Source organism: Anabas testudineus, chromosome 10 (assembly GCF_900324465.2).
Source record: "Anabas testudineus chromosome 10, fAnaTes1.2, whole genome shotgun sequence".
NCBI lineage: Eukaryota > Metazoa > Chordata > Actinopteri > Anabantiformes > Anabantidae > Anabas > Anabas testudineus.
Window position 1 is genome coordinate 19239189 of NC_046619.1, and position 18757 is coordinate 19257945.

Consider the following 18757-nt stretch of genomic DNA (forward strand, 5'->3'; position numbering starts at 1 on the left):
TAAAACCAGCTTTTGTCTCAGGTGGTTGTGATAAACTTTACTTTAACATGAGTTAACAGATCAGTTCATATTTTAGAAGCGCATGAATACTGGCAATAGATGAAAGACAGTCTTATTTTGGCTGTTCTTGACAAGCCCTGCATGTCTTGCAACTGTGAGGAGTAAAAGGCAGTGGGGGTTGAAGTAGCCTCAAGGATGGAGAAGCTGGCTTTTGATTGTGTGGTGAACGAGATTCCAGACTAAGTAGACATCTGAGATTGGTGAATAGAGAATATCTACTAGGTACACTTATTGTACTGCAGTTGAGCAACCAACCTACTTAAACATTTTGGCTCACTTACGGTAATAGCATAAGGCAATATGTACAGTATATATGATACCATTTACCAGATCCATTTTCATATACAGAGCAATTTAATACCTTCTATCAGTTTTCTTAACAACTCTGTGCCCCACATAATATGTAGAAACACTGTTCTAATAAACTGCAGCGTTTGTTGAGCACAGATGGAACTGTGGATGTAAACTCTGATCCTTTTTAAACAGTCATGTGCTTCACACAATTGTCATCCCTAATCATGGGCTGCACTTTAGCTGTGTGTACATAAAGCATAATTTCTGTCTGCTGACCTCTAGTGGTTCCTCTTCTGTTCTTGATGCTGTGACGCAGAAGTTTACCCTGTGGATCAGTACTCTGAGATATAACTGTTAAATGAGGTCACACCTAATGTCAGAGATGAGATGATGTGAGTCTGATGATGTGAATCAGTTGGAAAACATTCGTTTTTATTGTTACTTATGTCTTTTCCTTTTCTTTATAAATACTGGTCAAATTACTTCAACTACCACTTCATGCACCCCACTGTACTGCACTGTCGCGTTGACAGTTTTATTCATTCACTAGAGACATATTTTAATGAGTTGCTGTTAATTTCAACCCAATCAAATCCAAACTAATAAAGCTGCTCTGTGCTTAACGGTACAAAATAGTGTCTATAATAAGGACTCATGGTGTGTTTATGTGAAACATGAAAACAAGAATACACCCCCTGTTAAGATAAAGACCGAAGAGCAAAGCTGTATGCAAATCTCTTGATTATGTTCCAACATTCTCATGTCAAGACCACAAGAGTTGGTCTTTATGCTGCCCAGCTTGTTTACATTTCAACAGCCAGTGTGAACATGGCAGGATGCCTAAAGCACTCATATCAAGCTTGCTAAAATCTGATGTATGGACAGTTTCCTTTGTCAGCAGATCATCCCAGTGACTTTGTAGAAGAGTAGATGACTCATTCAATTAATTACCTTGAAGGACACATATGTCCCAGTCAATAAACCTGATTAACTACAAACACATACAATATGCAAATTAGCTGTCTGCAGTGCAATGTTTGCAAAATAGCCATCAATCTCAGGATTACTTGGACATTTAGTGTTTATGTTCACTTTCAGTCCACATAATTCTGATTATTTTGGTATAATGAATGTTAGAGTCCAGCAGAGGTCCTGTATGTAATTCACAAGTCAAGAATTACAGTATTGGAGAGTTGATTTTGCAAAGTCAACATTATGATGATGTAATGCAAATACTCTGTTGGAGTAGTACTGATGAATACTGGTTGTATGCACCTAAATGATCCCAGTATTAGTAATAATTTAAAAGCAGTGGCCTCCAACATCTTAAGGATAATAAAAAACCTGTGAATAGAACTTAGCATTGTACTGGAGCCACATAGTGTCATAACAAATGGTCATAATGACGGGAAATCAGGTAGAACACATGGCCCATATGAATAATTAATATTTAGTTTTGGTGAATGCTTGATTCATAATCTCTATCCCTTATTCGTCCTCTATCAAAAAATCATAAAGTAACTCATAAAAGTTTCACATGGTGACTGGAGTGCAGTGGATCATTTACTGTTCAATACAATCACTCTCCTGGCAGAGCTTAAGGAAAGCTGTCCATTAATCAGCTGAAAGAGAAGCTGAAAGAGATGCCTCTTAATAGTTGTTGCTGGCCCCAGTGTGCACTGAAGGTTTGTCCTAAAGTTTTTAGAAATATATTGTACATTGTTGTGAATTGTACAGAGTTTGGAAAGTCTCACAAATAAATGTGAGAACACTTTGTTTCAGAATGTTAATATGTGAACGTTATGATAAAACAATTCAATTTGCATGAAAGACAAACTCAGTCGCTACAAGACATCAAGATTTAGACACTGTGTGCTAAACATTGACCAACATACCTTAACATCGCTCCTCTGTTTCAGTCTGTTCACAGTTCTCAAGAGGAGTGTACGCCATTTTTGGGTTTTATGACAAGAAGTCTGTAAACACCATCACATCATTTTGTGGGACGCTCCATGTCTCCTTCATAACACCAAGCTTCCCCCTGGATGGGACTCAACAGTTCATCATTCAGATGAGACCAGATATCAAGGGCCCTCTCCTCAGCCTCATTGAGTACTACAAGTGGGACAAGTTCGCCTACCTGTATGACAGCGACCGAGGTAAGATTGAATTGTTTTGGCTTTGAAAGCATGTTTCCAACTATGTTCCCCCAAAAGTTGTCCCCTGTGTTTTTGCTGTGGCATTGTGATATGATATTGTAAAACATCACATTGGCATTAATTCAGAACTACTTTCACCTTGACAAAATGATGTTTTCCATTTTAACATGGCATCAGTATTTACACAAATGGAATATGCTCATTCAATTACAAAAGACAGTAGTTTGAACTTATCATATATGGCCCCAACAAACTGTGGTTATATGCAAAACACACTGTAAGCATGCACCATGGTGCAGGTAGAGCTACGTAAAGGATATTTTGGTTTGTGACAAACTTGTCACATACAGTCAACTTTAGCACCTTCTGTGTCAGAGTCTGTTTTATGTAATATCAAAGGGAGGGAGGCAGTTAGAGTCATCTTTGACACACAGTGGAGGTGATGTGCCCTGCAGATGTTGACGTCCACACTCACTCTTGCAAGGAGTTGTTTGCATTATGTGTTCATGATATGAACATACTGATCCAGTAAAAAAAAGAAAAAAATATATATATATGATTTGACAGCTGAAATTGTCCATGTTATAGTGCTAACGTATATCTACCTTTCAGTCTGATTATGCAAACACTTAAATAAATCGTACAATAAATTAGTCTGAATAAAGCACAACTGAGCAATTTTAGGACCCTTCGGTCATCTTGTCAGAGAGTTTGCCTAGAAAATAGGAAATCTCATCATACTTTTATTTCTGGAAAATACATGTATTAAAAAATATTTTTTATTTGTCTAACCCTAACACCAAACCAAATATCAGGAAAACACTAAAACTAATTTTATAATTAGAAAAAATTACAATTTCTGGATGCTAGTTTGAGGGAGTTTCTGTTTTAGTACACAGTAATAAAAGGCAATGTTAATAAATTAGAGCAGAGAGTATATTAGAGCAATGGCTAATAAAACCTTTATAGCCCCAATAAGTCTTGGATTGGACATTTGATGTGCCATTGCTTAAAAAACATCAGCTACAGAGAATTCAAATCAAACCTTTATAACTGACATAAAACTAAAAACATTTGTGAAAATGTAATGTGTGTTATGGTATTTAAAAGTTTGTTTAGAATCTATGTTCTTTCAGCTTTCTTTTACTGCACTTTACTTCACTTTATCCCATTACACCATTTACACCAGTCTTTTACTGGTCCTACTGGGTTTAGTGACAAATCCCATCCACTTACTTTCCCATTCAGTCTAACATTCGGCTGGTTAGAGGATTTAAACTGGTGATACAGTCCATCTCTAACAATATTTATAAATGATTCATCATTTGGGCTGAAAATGTTTAATACTTTCAGAAAAATAACACTTTTTCTTCACCAGTATGAATGTATATCATGAATGAAAAATGAAAAATGTCCACAATCAAACAATAATAACCAGACTTATATTTCTTTTTGGCCTGGACATTCAAAACCACTCTATAAAATTGCTAAGAGCTGACGGCAAAAGCAAGTGTAAAAAAGATAAAAGCAGGGTTAGATAACACACAATTGCTGCTTGTGTGTTATCTGCCTTTGCTGTGTCTTGTAGCTCATTTTACAGTGCCATTGTGATTCTGTGACTTGTACTTGGAGAACAGTGCAGCTTTGCGCAGCACAGAGGGACCAACCACCACTTGTAAGGAAATCTCTTCTACAGATACAGTTTCTTGCTATTGTAATACTGTTAGAATAAAATAGAATTGAGTAGCCTCGGTAGTATCCAGTGACAATGGAATAACATCATCACTCATCAAGAATGAGCTCCTTCTTTGCTTCACATTACAGAATAATACTCATAATACGCATTCATTATTTTTATTTTTAGCATGCTAACAGCAGGAGGTTTGGGATCATTTTCAAAAAGAAGTTTGAGAACGTTGAGTGAAACCTGATGAATGCAGAAAACATCAAATGATACACTGGCTTAATGTAGTACAGAAGTAAGTTGGTTGCTTAGAGAAGTGGGATTGCTGCTGTCTATACACTGGTGTTTAGGGTGAAGAAAGTAGTGCCGGTGGCTTAAGAGAGATTTAATGCTTTTCTGCTCTGTAGTCCCCGTAACACTTCATCATTCCACATCACTTAAACTCTCCCTGTGCATCGTCTCCCCATACACACATACTCTTGTCATGTACCTATCCACAGCTTCTCCCTTTTATCACTTTGCACATGTTCAGCTCTCTTTTCTGTCCACCAGCATTCATTGCTATGTCTCCCTAGTCAGCCTTACTCTGACTGACACAAAATGAAGCATCTCTAAAATCAGGGCAGCTTTCCACCAGCTGTTTTAGATTGTCCTCCTGCGAAAGTTAGCACTGACCCGCTGTCCCTACTGTATGTCCATGATGGCATTAACAGTCTGCTGTGCATATTTCATCATTGCATGGCTGTCTAATTAGGTCAGTATGATCCACCCATTCCCATGGCAACCAAACAGTAGAGATGGAGAGAGAGAGAAAGAGACAGATATTATAAGTGACTGAGCAAAGTGGGAAATGATGCAAAGATGTGTGTGTGTGTGTGTGGGAGTTTCTCGGGGAGAGGAGGCAATAGAGTTGCCAATGGTTATGATTAATCTTATTAGCACATTTCAACTAATGGATGAACCAGTACTATTGTCAGTAGTTGTCGCTAAGTCAGTTTATGCGATAAAATGGTAATGAATGCACGTATGTGGGTGGATAGGCACTTGGTGTTCCTGTAGCTCATTGAATGCAGACAGACACCAAATGTCTCATATTTTGTTCTACTCCTTCAATTAGTAGGAAAGAAAGTCAGGCAAAAAATAAAATAAAAGAAGAAACAAGTTAAAGATTAAAAAATGACCCTAAGTTTGAAGTGAAAATGTTAACATTTAGTTTTTTACACTATTTAAATATTGAGCCTATGTCATAGTAAATGAGCCATTTTGGTTAAAATAAAACTGCATTTGCATTGTAAGTATTTTATTTATTTGCTCTATGCATTATTTATTAGCTGTCTCATTTGAATAGTTCAACTAATTATACGAACATACTATACGTGAACTCATTGAGATGTTTTGATCAATGAGAAGTTAATTGTTTACAGTCAAGGCTGCATGTGCGTTCACTGGAAGAGAAGAACTACTTTCCCTCTTTCTAACAAATAGGATGTTACATACATTACTTCCCAGATTACAGTTGTGGTCATATGCTTGCTAGTGCGATGTGTCATGCATTTCTGTTTCTCTCTACTTCATCTGTGTTGGCCACAACAGGGGACTCAGGTGAACTCATGGCACAGCCGTGTTTTTGCCTGTAAAAAGACTCATTGTACTTGAAGTGGTGTTGAGGCAGAGGTTCAGTAAGGCACATATGTGGTTAGGACCTTCTTTCTATAGCTGCCGGTAGGGTCTCTCCTAAGAGCATAATAGGAGGCAGTGTTACTCAGAAGACCTTTCACCTTTTGGTGGTAGTCTTTGCGATTTTACAGTTATTGCTTAGGAAAGTCACTACCTTACTTTCTTGGATGGTGAGGTTGAAAGGAGGCATCTTTGCACAGGCGAGGGTCACTGTTACTTTCAATCTGAGTTGTTCTCCCTCTGCTTCTGCCAATTTGTTGTCCCTGATTGCAGACTCTTTGATGGTAATGGGTCTACCACTGGTAGCTGATCCGGGGTTGTGGCAAAATGGAGTCTCTTTGGCAGGGACACTCATTTCAGATTGATTAAGAACTCTTTCAGACAGGTTCTTAACCCATATGTCTTGGGGTTGTGTTGTCCTCCCTCCTCCAGGTTAGTTTTTCTGTTCTGCTTGAATTGGTGAATCGTGATTGTAGTGTGTAGTGTTCTTTGCCGTTGGTATGCTGTGAGAATTGTGCCTTTTCCACAAACTGCCACAGCTCTTCAAGGACAGCATGGAGTAAATGTAATTTCAGTAACCTGAAGGACCTGGTCCACTTTTCCTTTCAGTGTGTCAATGGTAAAATGAACCTGTCTTATTCTCTCATTGAGAAGCCCGTATCGAATAATGCAAAATTTTACTGTCTGCTTTTTCCAGAAGCCGTAGACAGCTGGGAAGAGCTTTGCACGTGCAGACATGCCTCTTGTTTTTATTTTGCTTGCATTTCTTTCATCAACACATTTTATAATAGAACTGTAAAACTGCAGACACTTAAAACTCAGAAAAATCTAATCTCTTGTGAGTCATTTCTACAATTTTGTGAAAATTGTTTCCCATTTCAGGTTTGCAGAGATTGTAGCACCGAGGAAATTTAATTCTTTCAAAATTTCAACTAATGTCCCTGCAATTTCAAGAAGTGGTTCTGTCCCTTACCTTTTCCAAATTTTACAAGCATCCCTCCATATTTTGATGGAGACTGGGGCAAATGCCATGTTCTCGCCATGTGAGTGGTGCCGAATGGCCACTTAGAAATACACAGAATATAAGTTTGTGTTTATTATGTTTAATAGAGTTTTCTTTTAATGGAGGCTGAGTTATTACCTTTGCCAACCTTGACATCTCTCCTACTGGAGGTAATTAGTGTGAAATAGCGATAATATGGCTTCATCAGAGGCATCTCTATTTAAAATACCAAATTACAGTACACTAATATGGCTGTTTCAGTGACTTGCCCTATCTCAAATACAGTTCAAAGAGGCTAATCATTTAAAATAAGAAAATAACTTAAAACTGCGTTAATGCAAAATCAGCGTTAACTTTTTGCTTTTGTCCTTGCCTTATCTTTACGTGAAATCACTCTGAATTCCAATTATCTCATTTATTATGCATTGATGAAACAGTCAAATTTACCCAGACTATAATGTCCTCACTGTAATTATGATGTATAGTTCATTCAAGTCAAACTGCAAGCCTCCATTTTCCTCTTCACCATCATAAAACCACATGAAATTGATTGCATCTGTGATTCACCTCTCCTCAGCAAGGCGGAATGAAACACTCAGCCCTTTTTATCAAAGCCCTCTCTAACTGCCCTCTGCAGACCTGGGATCAATATCAGCAGAGATGCAGCTGTGAAACTACATACAGAGAGAGATAGGATAAGTTCAAATGGAGACTGTAGTTTTGCCTTTAACAGAGTGCACTTCAGATTGATAGACAGCTGCTGTTAGGAAGCCAGTGAGTGATGGTGGAATGAGAATTAAGGGAGTGCATCTTAGCTAAAGTCCAGGGATATGAAGAGTAACGTCCAACAACTAATTTGAGCTTTATGGTTCATATTTGACCTCGGAAACTTCAGTTTAATATGTCTTAAGTAGAGTACTTAATTTCATCACACAATGCCCATGATTAAATGATTTTTAGTTAGTGTCACAGAGTTGTAGATATTCAAATTTGATTTACAACATTGATGTTTAGTCGATCTACCATGATGGCTTAGAAACTGAGCTTTACAGTTCCTGAAAAATTAAAAAATTTAATCTGCCAATGAAGTAAGTGGAACTTCAGTAGAGCATGTTTTGTCACCATTGCTCAAAAAACTGGGAAGAGGAACACACACAATGCCAAGTCCACAATGATGCAGTTTCAAAGCAGGTACATTAAACTGATGTTGATGCAGACAAGGGTATTGTTAGACAAGCTCTCCTCCCACACAAGTTGGTCAGGTTTATGCCAGAACACCTGTGATTCATTTTGATAAGCTCTTTACATAAGGCATTGAGTCACTGTAAAACCTCTAGAGTTAGAACGAGCAGACAGTGAATGCAGCCAATTTGCAAAGAATTGTGTTCACCCATTTTTTTCAATTGGTCCTGTCTGTTGTATTTTTGTAACTTTGCTGACTCTACACTGTTGGAACATTTAAAGTTTGACTGTGCCCATAATAGTTTAAGGCCAAAAACAACAAAGTTATCATTGGAATATAAGTTTGTGGACAATTGGAACCAGAAACAACAGGATAGAAATACAAATTGTAATACATTATTATAGATATTACCTCCTAAGGTGGTTGAATGTTTATTCACATTTTATTCATGTTAGCAGAATAAAAATGTTGAATTCCCAAGAAAACCATAGATAAATAAAATGTTTTACTTCAACTTTTATTCTATCTTCAGGCCTGACAACGTTGCAGGTTGTTCTGGACACAGCAGCAGAAAAGAAGTGGCAGGTGACAGCCATCAACGTGGGGAACCTGAAAGATGAGAGGAAGGATGAGGCTTACCGCTCACTCTTCCAAGATCTGGAGAATAAGAAGGAAAGGAGGGTGATTCTGGACTGTGAACAGGACAAAGTCAAAGACATCATGGAGCAGGTACAGTGTGCCCTTTTTTATTGCTGTGGTTAGAGGGAAAAGAATGTCATAATCTTAATGTTTTATTTTCTCTGGATTTTTTCAGTTAATTGCATGAGATGTATATTTTAATTAACTTATTAATTAACTAATTTAACTATAAGAAACACAGCAACTTTGAAAAACAAAGAACATGAAATAATTATGTATCTCACTGCTGAAAACAAGTGAAGTGAACTTTGATTCAGGTCACAGATGCTGTTGCCATATTGCCAGCTGTCAGGAAATACTATACTTACAATGACAGTCTATTGCTCTGGATTCAAATTGTTATGGTTTAGTGTCTATATCTCTATATTTTGGAGAAGTAAAGCTTCATTTAACACGATTAAAACATAACACATGCATACTATTCTTTGAATTTGGCCACTAGTTTACATTTAAAAACAGCAGAAGGAAGAATACTGAAAACCTCATTATGTAACACTAGGAAGTGTAAATAACAATAAAAAAGAGAGAAACTCTAACAACACAATTGTCCTTTAACGATTGCTGTAGGACAAAAATTATATTCAGCTGAAATGTGCATTTATTAGCACATTTGCTAAAATCCCATGAACCCAGCAGCCCAGCAGATGTGGAAAGACACCATAACAATTATACTAACCGTTTTAATTTAGTCTGTAAACAAAAACTGCAATTAAAGGCAAAACAGATTCACATAAACAGGTTATTTTTACTCCACCTTTTACCCATGAGAGAGGTTTATCGATTAGCATTTAAAACATGCCGACGTCTGTTTAGCCGAATGCTGGATGAAATCAATGTCTGCAGCTGCAGTGCCTGTTTATCGGGGGAAAACAGAATTTGTTCAGGTGGAAGTTTCTTGCTGCATGTCAAAGATATTTACGTAGGAGATATAAGACGTTATTATTATTCAAATCTGCTTCAAGTAGCGGCCCTGACAAACGGTGGTGCCAGTCAAGCAGTCGGATTAGTTTCAGGTGTGTCATTTATGTGAGGTACTGAAATGGTACGTAGCTATAGAGATATTTCTGTTACTTTCTCCATTTTCCTGTTGCTTTACTGATAAGGGAAGTGGCTTTAGAACTGAATATCTCTGTCTAGCAGTATTTGTGACTATGTATGCAAGAATTTATTTTATTTTCTGTCAGTGATAATGGCTAGAAGTAAAACACATATTATGGTAGAGCCAAAATATAATGTCTGAATATATTGTAGATTTGTATAGTTGTGATATGCTATTATTATAATGAGGTTTGTGTTACCTCTAACTATCTCTACCCTCTCTACTAGGGCATTGCAATGACTATATTCTGAAATAAGACAACATAACAATCTTTGAAAAACATTGGCTGACACTCATATAATGACTCATATAACCATAAAACCTAACTGGTAAATTTAGAAATCAGATAGCAATCAAGGTTATTTCAAATTTGTCTGTTAAGTATCTTGCTTCTGTCTACTTCTTTATTTTGTGTATGTGATATCCTAACAGGTCATCACAATTGGCAGACATGTGAAAGGCTACCACTACATTATAGCCAATCTGGTAAGTTTAAATTGTCCAACTTTTGTAGTATAAGATTTTGTTAACCTCATCTATGTTTCAAAAAATCTCTTATTGTGATGTAGTGACAATAAATAGTCAATAACTGGCTCCATTTTGATGTTTTTAGGGTTTCATTGATGGAGATTTATCCAAAATCCAGTATGGCGGTGCCAATGTCTCAGGCTTTCAGATTGTTGATTTTGAAGATCCTTTGGTGTCCAAATTTGATCAAAGATGGGAAGCCCTGGAAGAAAAGGAATACCCTGGTGCAGACAGTAAAATAAGGGTGAGTTTAGGGTACAAGTTGCTTTAAGGTGTTTTTAATCTAATAGTAAATTTTGCTGTCTCTATATGCAACTTTACATTCACACATACACATTGTGTCCATTACACTTCTCTCAGTTTCGTATGCACTGCTCGTATGCAAGTCTACAGGTACAGACATTTTCCCTTGAGCTAAGTGCTGTCATCACAAAAAATATTCTCCCACCTTCTGTCTATGAAATTGTCAAAGTTCAATTTCTTTTTATTGGAATACAGCTAAGCCCTACAAGCGGTTTGAGTCTAGATGAAAAATCATTTTGACATTTACAACACAGAACAAACTTTAATGCAGTACTGAACATAAATACAACAGATAAAATAAAAAGAGCACAAGCACCAAACATATGATATGCACTCTGATTAGGACAAGATTATATATTTCAGAACTTTAAAGGAGCACGCTTCATTTTCAGAGTTCATGTTGGCCATCCTCATTTGTTCAGGCAGGATTTAAAGGTTGGGATCTGGCAGTAAAGCTTCTTTTGTCAACTAATTATTCCACCAAACAGCTGGACAGTGAAGTTTTAAGCAAATCTACCCACAAAGTGTTTTCAATGTGGATTTGGTGCTTTAGTGAGTAATTACTGGAGAGGGATTTCTACCTTTATTGCAATCCAGTTTTCATAATCTTCCCATTGTCTTGCCCTAGTACACATCAGCATTGACCTACGATGCAGTGCAGGTGATGACCGAGGCCTTCCGTTACCTGCACAAACAGCGCATCGACTTCACCCGAAGGGCCAACAATGGTGACTGCCTGGCCAATCCTGCTGTGCCCTGGGCTCAGGGAGTGGAGATTGAGAGAGCACTGAAACAGGTACCACACAGCACACACACAGACCTTTTTGTTGGCGAAGGCTTGTTGCCATGGTAACAGAAGAGGTCCCTTAAGAAATCCACAAACAGTCACAAAGGCAGAACGTACTTCACAGAGATTGATTAAAGACTGATCTTTCACCACACATGTGCACACGCTAAGATATACTGACAGCTATTCTTCAGAAGAGAAATAGAGGTCTAGCCACAGAACGTCCTTTTCATGTAAGGCAAGATTAGCATCACTCCTGCTGAGAAATAAAGCTTGACAGCCAAAGTGAATCCAAAGTGGATTTTTTTCTTTCTTTGAGTTTTTTTTTAGGGTATGTTACAGGTTCTGAACTTGTCAAAATTTCAGTGGTTCTGTCTTTTAAACCAGGCACAAGTAGAAACTGATCTCAGGGCATTTGTATTCACAAAAACAATCTGAGATTACATAATAGGTACTACATATGAAAATCAGAGGAAATAAACTCAAAGTAAAACAACATGAAACAGATTTTTTAGAAAGAGTGCCTATGCTGTTGCACCACTGTTTGAGGGTTATCATGTTGGAGTTTCATAAGAAGGTCCTAGTGGCCCCTTGCTTTTCTAAGTCTCCCCCGCAGTGTGGATTATTTTGGTGTTTCCAGAAGAAGCAGAATATTTTGCTAGCTTTGTAAACTCAGCTTATAAGAGGTTATTTCTCTCATCTCCTATAAAGTTTGTGATGAGGTTCAAAAAAAAAAAAAAAACACAGAGAGCATATTCTTGATAATTAATCAGAATATATGGTAGACTGCACAAAATTAATGTACAATACAAATATTGATCACATAGTATTACCCCTGACGTAAGATGCAGAACCACAAAAGAAAGTATTGGATCTCAGATGGGAGGTAACCAATAAGCAAACATCAACAATCTGGGCTGGGAAAAAAGATAATTCTCTTGCATGTTTAGTGTGTTGCAGCTCAGAAGGAAACCTCACTTTATGTTATTTAAATTCAAAGCCTTAACTGTGTTAATGAGGATAATAGAGAGCAAGATGTACTTGTTTCAGATCCCTAACACATTCCCCTCTGTTACGAACTGACTGACGGGACGAACGAGTAAGAACAAAAAAGATATATTTATTAACAAAGTGCAGGGGACACAGGGAACTAACACAAACCACAAAGTCATCAATGGAAAGCGACCCGAACACACGGTGCTAACTACAAAGTGACACAAACCAAACCCTAGACCTGACATACAAAGTAACAACGAAAACTAACACACTAATGTTGACTCAACTAACGGAACAAAGCAGATTGTACAAAGTAACAACCAAAATCGCTGCAGTAGGCAGGATAGACGGAAACAAACATACAAAACTAACAGGACAAAGTAACAACAAAAAATGCTGCATAAACGCAGACCCAACAAATCAAAACAGACAAACCAAAAACAGACAGGTGCCTTACGGACAAACAAACGAACGAACAGACCGACCAGAGATGTGGAGGAGTAGTGTGCAGCATGAATGAATTCAGGGTGAAGGCAATGTGTGAGCGTGAAAGTCAACAAACCAGCAATCAACTGAGGACTGAGGGGTGCTTATAAAGCAGAGGGAGTGCACAGGTGAACTGAGTCAGTAATTAGTCCGGGGAGTTCAGTGGAAAGTGGAGGAAGTCCATATATGGGTGTGTGGCAGGAGGGTGAGACACAGAACAAAAACAAAACAGAACAACCCGACAGGGGCCGAAGGGGGGAATCGTAACAGAACCCCCCCGGCAAAGGGCGGATCCCAGACAGCCCCAAACAAACCAGGACGGGCGGGGGGAGGGAGGCCCGGAGGAGGGCCCGAAACACCAGACCGGGCGGGCAGAGGGAGGCCCGGAGGAGGGACCGGGCGCAGCAGACCAGGAGTGCCTCCGGCGGACGGCCAGGAGGCGGCAAACGGACCAGGAGTGCCTCCGGCGGACGGCCAGGAGGCGGCAAACGGACCAGGAGTGCCTCCGGCGGACGGCCAGGAGGCGGCAAACGGACCAGGAGTGCCTCCGGCGGACGGCCAGGAGGCGGCAAACGGACCAGGAGTGCCTCCGGCGGACGGCCAGGAGGCGGCAAACGGACCAGGAGTGCCTCCGGCGGACGGCCAGGAGGCGGCAAACGGACCAGGAGTGCCTCCGGCGGACGGCCAGGAGGCGGCAAACGGACCAGGAGTGCCTCCGGCGGACGGCCAGGAGGCGGCAAACGGACCAGGAGTGCCTCCGGCGGACGGCCGGGAGGCAGCGAACAGGAAGACAGAGCCTCGGGCGGACGGCCGGGAGGCAGCGAACAGGAAGACAGAGCCTCGGGCGGACGGCCGGGAGGCGACGAACCAGAAGACAGAGCCTCGGGCGGACGGCCGGGAGGCGACGAACCAGAAGACAGAGCCCGAGACCCTTGAGCCGGCTGGAGAACCGGGGACCGGAAAGCCAGCCGGAGAGCAGGCCAAGGACCCCCAGGCCGGGGGCCCGGATACGACCCACGAGGCAGGAGACCCCCAGGCGGACTGCCGGATGACGAGCAGAGAGCCGGGGAGCAGCAAGACGGCTGAGGACTCCCGGGCGGACTGCCCGGCGGCGACGAACAAGGCTGGAGAGCCCCGGGCGGACTGCCCGGCGGCGACGAACAAGGCTGGAGAGCCCCGGGCGGACTGCCCGGCGGCGACGAACAAGGCTGGAGAGCCCCGGGCGGACTGCCCGGCGGCGACGAACAAGGCTGGAGAGCCCCGGGCGGACTGCCCGGCGGCGACGAACTTTGAGCCAGCTGGAGCTGAGGGGCCAGAACAGGACCACAGTTCTCAGGGGCCCCCCAAGGAGACAGGAGCAGGGTGGTGGTGTCCTCATTGTCATCCCACCACATCTCCTGGGGTGGCAAACAAAGTTCAAAGTTAAGAGACGGCGGCGACGGCCTCTGCGTCGACCCGTCCGAAGACTGAAGAGACGGCGGCGACGGCCTCTGCGTCGACCCGTCCGAAGACTGAAGAGACGGCGGCGACGGCCTCTGCGTCGACCCGTCCGAAGACTGAAGAGACGGCGGCGACGGCCTCTGCGTCGACCCGTCCGAAGACTGAAGAGACGGCGGCGGCGACCTCTGCGTCGACCCGCCTGGGAACCTGGCGGCTGCAGGGACCGGAGCAGCAGCTGACACCAGAGCAGCGGTGACTGCAGCAATTAAGGTGGCTGCAACTGCGGCGACAGCTGAAGGACCAGGAACAGAAGCCAGATCCGTGACAGGAACAGGAGCCGGATCCGTGACAGGAACAGGAGCCGTGACAGGAACAGGAGCCGTGACAGGAACAGGAGCCGTGACAGGAACAGGAGCCGTGACAGGAACAGGAGCCGGATCCGTGACAGGAACAGGAGCCGTGACAGGAACAGGAGCCGTGACAGGAACAGGAGCCGTGACAGGAACAGGAGCCGTGACAGGAACAGGAGCCGTGACAGGAACAGGAGCCGTGACAGGAACAGGAGCCGTGACAGGAACAGGAGCCGTGACAGGAACAGGAGCCGTGACAGGAACAGGAGCCGTGACAGGAACAGGAGCCGTGACAGGAACAGGAGCCGTGACAGGAACAGGAGCCGTGACAGGAACAGGAGCCGTGACAGGAACAGGAGCCGTGACAGGAACAGGAGCCGTGACAGGAACAGGAGCCGTGACAGGAACAGGAGCCGTGACAGGAACAGGAGCCGTGACAGGAACAGGAGCCGTGACAGGAACAGGAGCCGTGACAGGAACAGGAGCCGTGACAGGAACAGGAGCCGTGACAGGAACAGGAGCCGTGACAGGAACAGAGGAGCCGTGACAGGAACAGGAGCCGGAGCCGTGACAGGAACAGGAGCCGGAGCCGTGACAGGAACAGGAGCCGGATCCGTGACAGGAACAGGAGCCGGATCCGTGACAGGAACAGGAGCCGGATCCGTGACAGGAACAGGAGCCGGATCCGTGACAGGAACAGGAGCCGGATCCGTGACAGGAACAGGAGCCGGATCCGTGACAGGAACAGGAGCCGGATCCGTGACAGGAACAGGAGCCGGATCCGTGACAGGAACAGGAGCCGAGACCAAAGCAGCCTGGGCTGCAGGACCAACAAAAGCAGCGGGAGCTGCTGGGCTAACTAAAGCAGCATGGGCTGCTGGGCTAACTAAAGCAGCATGGGCTGCTGGGCTACCTAAAGCAGCATGGGCTGCTGGGCTAACTAAAGCAGCATGGGCTGCGGGACTAACAAAAGCAGCAGGGGCTGCGGGACTAACAAAAGCAGCAGGGGCTGCGGGACTAACAAAAGCAGCAGGGGCTGCGGGACTAACAAGAACAGCTTCGGCTGCACGACTAACTAAAGCAGCATTAGCTGCAGGACCAACAAAAGCAGCAGTAGCTGCAGGACTAACAAAAGCAGCTTCGGCTGCAGAACTAACTAAAGCAGCTTCGGCTGCAGAACCAACTAAAGCAGCTTCGGCTGCAGAACTAACAAAAGCAGCTTCGGCTGCACAACCAACAAAAGCAGCACTAGCTGCAGGACTAACAAACGCTGGGGACCGGGGAGTACTGGAGGAGGAGAGCAAATGGTGCTGGCTAGGCAGGGCAGTCAAACAAAACCCTTGTTTGAAGGAATTCAGAGAAGCCATCACAGCGTCTTTAAGACGCTGGAACTCTGGATACGTCATCATGTATCCCTTCTTCACAAAGGTTCTGATTGCTGCCCTGTACAGCGCCTCGAAACACTCGGGGTCCACACCCGAGTGCAGCCAACCGACCAAATGCTCCGCACTGCAAAGCAAGTCCAAATACTCCTCCTCAAGTATCTCTGCCAGGCCCCCATAACAAAAAAAACTAGGACAGGGGGGGAGCGGGAAGCGACCAGTGGTGGAATGTGGTGATTCCATGGTTGCTGACATGGCTGGTTTGTTCTGTTACGAACTGACTGACGGGACGAACGAGTAAGAACAAAAAAGATATATTTATTAACAAAGTGCAGGGGACACAGGGAACTAACACAAACCAACAAAGTATCAAATGAAAGAGACCCGAACACACGGTGCTAACTACAAAGTGACAAACCAAACCCTAGACCTGACATACAAAGTAACAACGAAAACTACACACTAATGTGGACCAAACTAACGAACAAAGCAGATGTACAAAGTAACAAACCAAAATCGCTGCAGTAGGCAGGATAGACGGAAACAAACATACAAAACTAACAGGACAAAGTAACAACAAAAAATGCTGCATAAACGCAGACCCAACAAATCAAAACAGACAAACCAAAAACAGACAGGTGCCTTACGGACAAACAAACGAACGAACAGACCGACCAGAGATGTGGAGGAGTAGTGTGCAGCATGAATGAATTCAGGGTGATGTCAATGTGTGAGCGTGAAAGTCAACAAACCAGCAATCAACTGAGGACTGAGGGGTGCTTATAAAGCAGAGGGAGTGCACAGGTGAACTGAGTCAGTAATTAGTCCGGGGAGTTCAGTGGAAAGTGGAGGAAGTCCATATATGGGTGTGTGGCAGGAGGGTGAGACACAGAACAAAAACAAAACAGAACAACCCGACAGGGGCCGAAGGGGGGAATCGTAACACCCTCACTTTGGGAAAGGAAGTTGAGGCCCAGCAACACTACACCACACATGATCATGGGCAACCAAACTGTCAAATGAGGAACATTTTAATTGAGGCCAAAGAAATCCTGAACTTGTGCCCTTAATACTACTTTTTATTTAACAACCTATCCACCACATTAACTCAAAGTCACCTCCAGATTGTATGGCTTTGCAGTATTTGAATACATATCCAAACTAGCTAGATATTAGACAATGACATCATAGCCATTTACCTTTTGTAAATAGAATTTATGAAATCTTAACTACAAGGACTTCCAACACCTCAATCATGGTAAAAATGGCCATTGGAAAACAAAAATTGTTACTGTACTTGTTGTGGAAATCACAGTTGAGAGACATTTGGAAGCCAAAGTGGAAGAGTAGCAGAGATTTAGATTAAATTAGAAGTATTGTATTGTTTTTGTGCTGAGGTGAATAGTGCCAACCAGAAAACATCCTGTTGAGAGAGATGTCTGTGAAATGGACGAACAGATTTATCATAAAGAAATAAAAGTGGGCTAATAATAATAAGAAGACTGAAATCTCACTAGTAAATGGTAAACTGACTTTTGTTTCAGATGTTTCATTAGAGTTAAATCAGTTAAATAGTCCTTTGTTTTAAGCTAATTGGCTTCATCAGTTAAAAATCCATACTGTTTTCAGTGTGTAGAATTGTGCAGAATGTCTCCTTCCACGTTAACTTTCTGTTTCAGTGAGAAGGCAGTTTGATAAATTACTCTAGACAGATCAAAAAGCTGTCTTACACAGAGTGAAACCATGTTGTAACTGATTTTGTGTCTCTAAGGTCCATGTGCAAGGACTCACAGGAAACATTCAGTTTGATCAACATGGCAAGAGAGTCAACTACTCTGTGAATGTGATGGAACTGAAGAGTAATGGTCCTGTGAAGGTAAGAATCTGGATGGTACAGTAACCTTCTCTAGCAGTAAGGTTAAATACATAGATAATCTTATACAGTGGCATTAATTATATGTTAAGTGCAAATACATGGCACTCTTCAGGTTCGAGACAATTTAATGATTTTCTTTTATCCCAACAGATTGGCTACTGGAATGAGGTGGACAAAATGGCTGTGACCAAATCGGATATCTTATCAAATGAAACAACAGGGATGGAAAACAAAACCGTTATAGTCACTACCATATTGGTAAATATTATAATGGATGATTTTACGTTTGACCTCTTCTCTGTGATTTTGTCTTCAGACTGGCAAATTGAACATAACAACTTGTTGCTATGGGGCATTTTTTATTTAAGACAGTGTCCCCTTGTATTCAAGGTCATCTTGTGTGAAACTCTGTTTGAAGCTGCTTTTTACATTGAACTCTTTACAACAAACTCTTGTTCTGAACAGTGTTTTCTGTTTTTGTCTCCGTCCTTCAGGAAGCACCATATGTAATGCTGAAAAAGAACGCTGAACTTTTTGTAGACAATGAGCGCTATGAGGGTTACTGTGTAGATCTGGCTGCGGAGATAGCAAAGCACTGCGGCTTCAAATATCAACTGAAAATAGTTGGAGATGGAAAATATGGAGCCAGAGATGCAGAGACCAAAATCTGGAATGGGATGGTTGGAGAGTTAGTGTACGGGGTAAGTTGTCGGTTTCACTTCACAATGACAATAAATTGAAAAGAAGAAAA

General features: G+C 42.2%; 1 protein-coding gene across 3 annotated transcripts in view; it reads left to right on the forward strand.

Moving 5' to 3' along the window:
- Positions 1-18757, forward strand: part of gria2b (glutamate receptor, ionotropic, AMPA 2b) — a 45007-nt gene that overhangs the window by 18168 nt on the left and 8082 nt on the right. For all 3 annotated transcript variants that reach the window (XM_026358259.1, XM_026358260.1, XM_026358261.1), the window contains exons 3-10: positions 2274-2513; positions 8593-8789; positions 10291-10344; positions 10472-10630; positions 11318-11485; positions 17902-18006; positions 18157-18264; positions 18501-18707. In XM_026358259.1, coding sequence (XP_026214044.1) covers positions 2274-2513; positions 8593-8789; positions 10291-10344; positions 10472-10630; positions 11318-11485; positions 17902-18006; positions 18157-18264; positions 18501-18707 — 1238 coding nt within the window. The remainder of the gene's footprint in view (positions 1-2273; positions 2514-8592; positions 8790-10290; positions 10345-10471; positions 10631-11317; positions 11486-17901; positions 18007-18156; positions 18265-18500; positions 18708-18757) is intronic.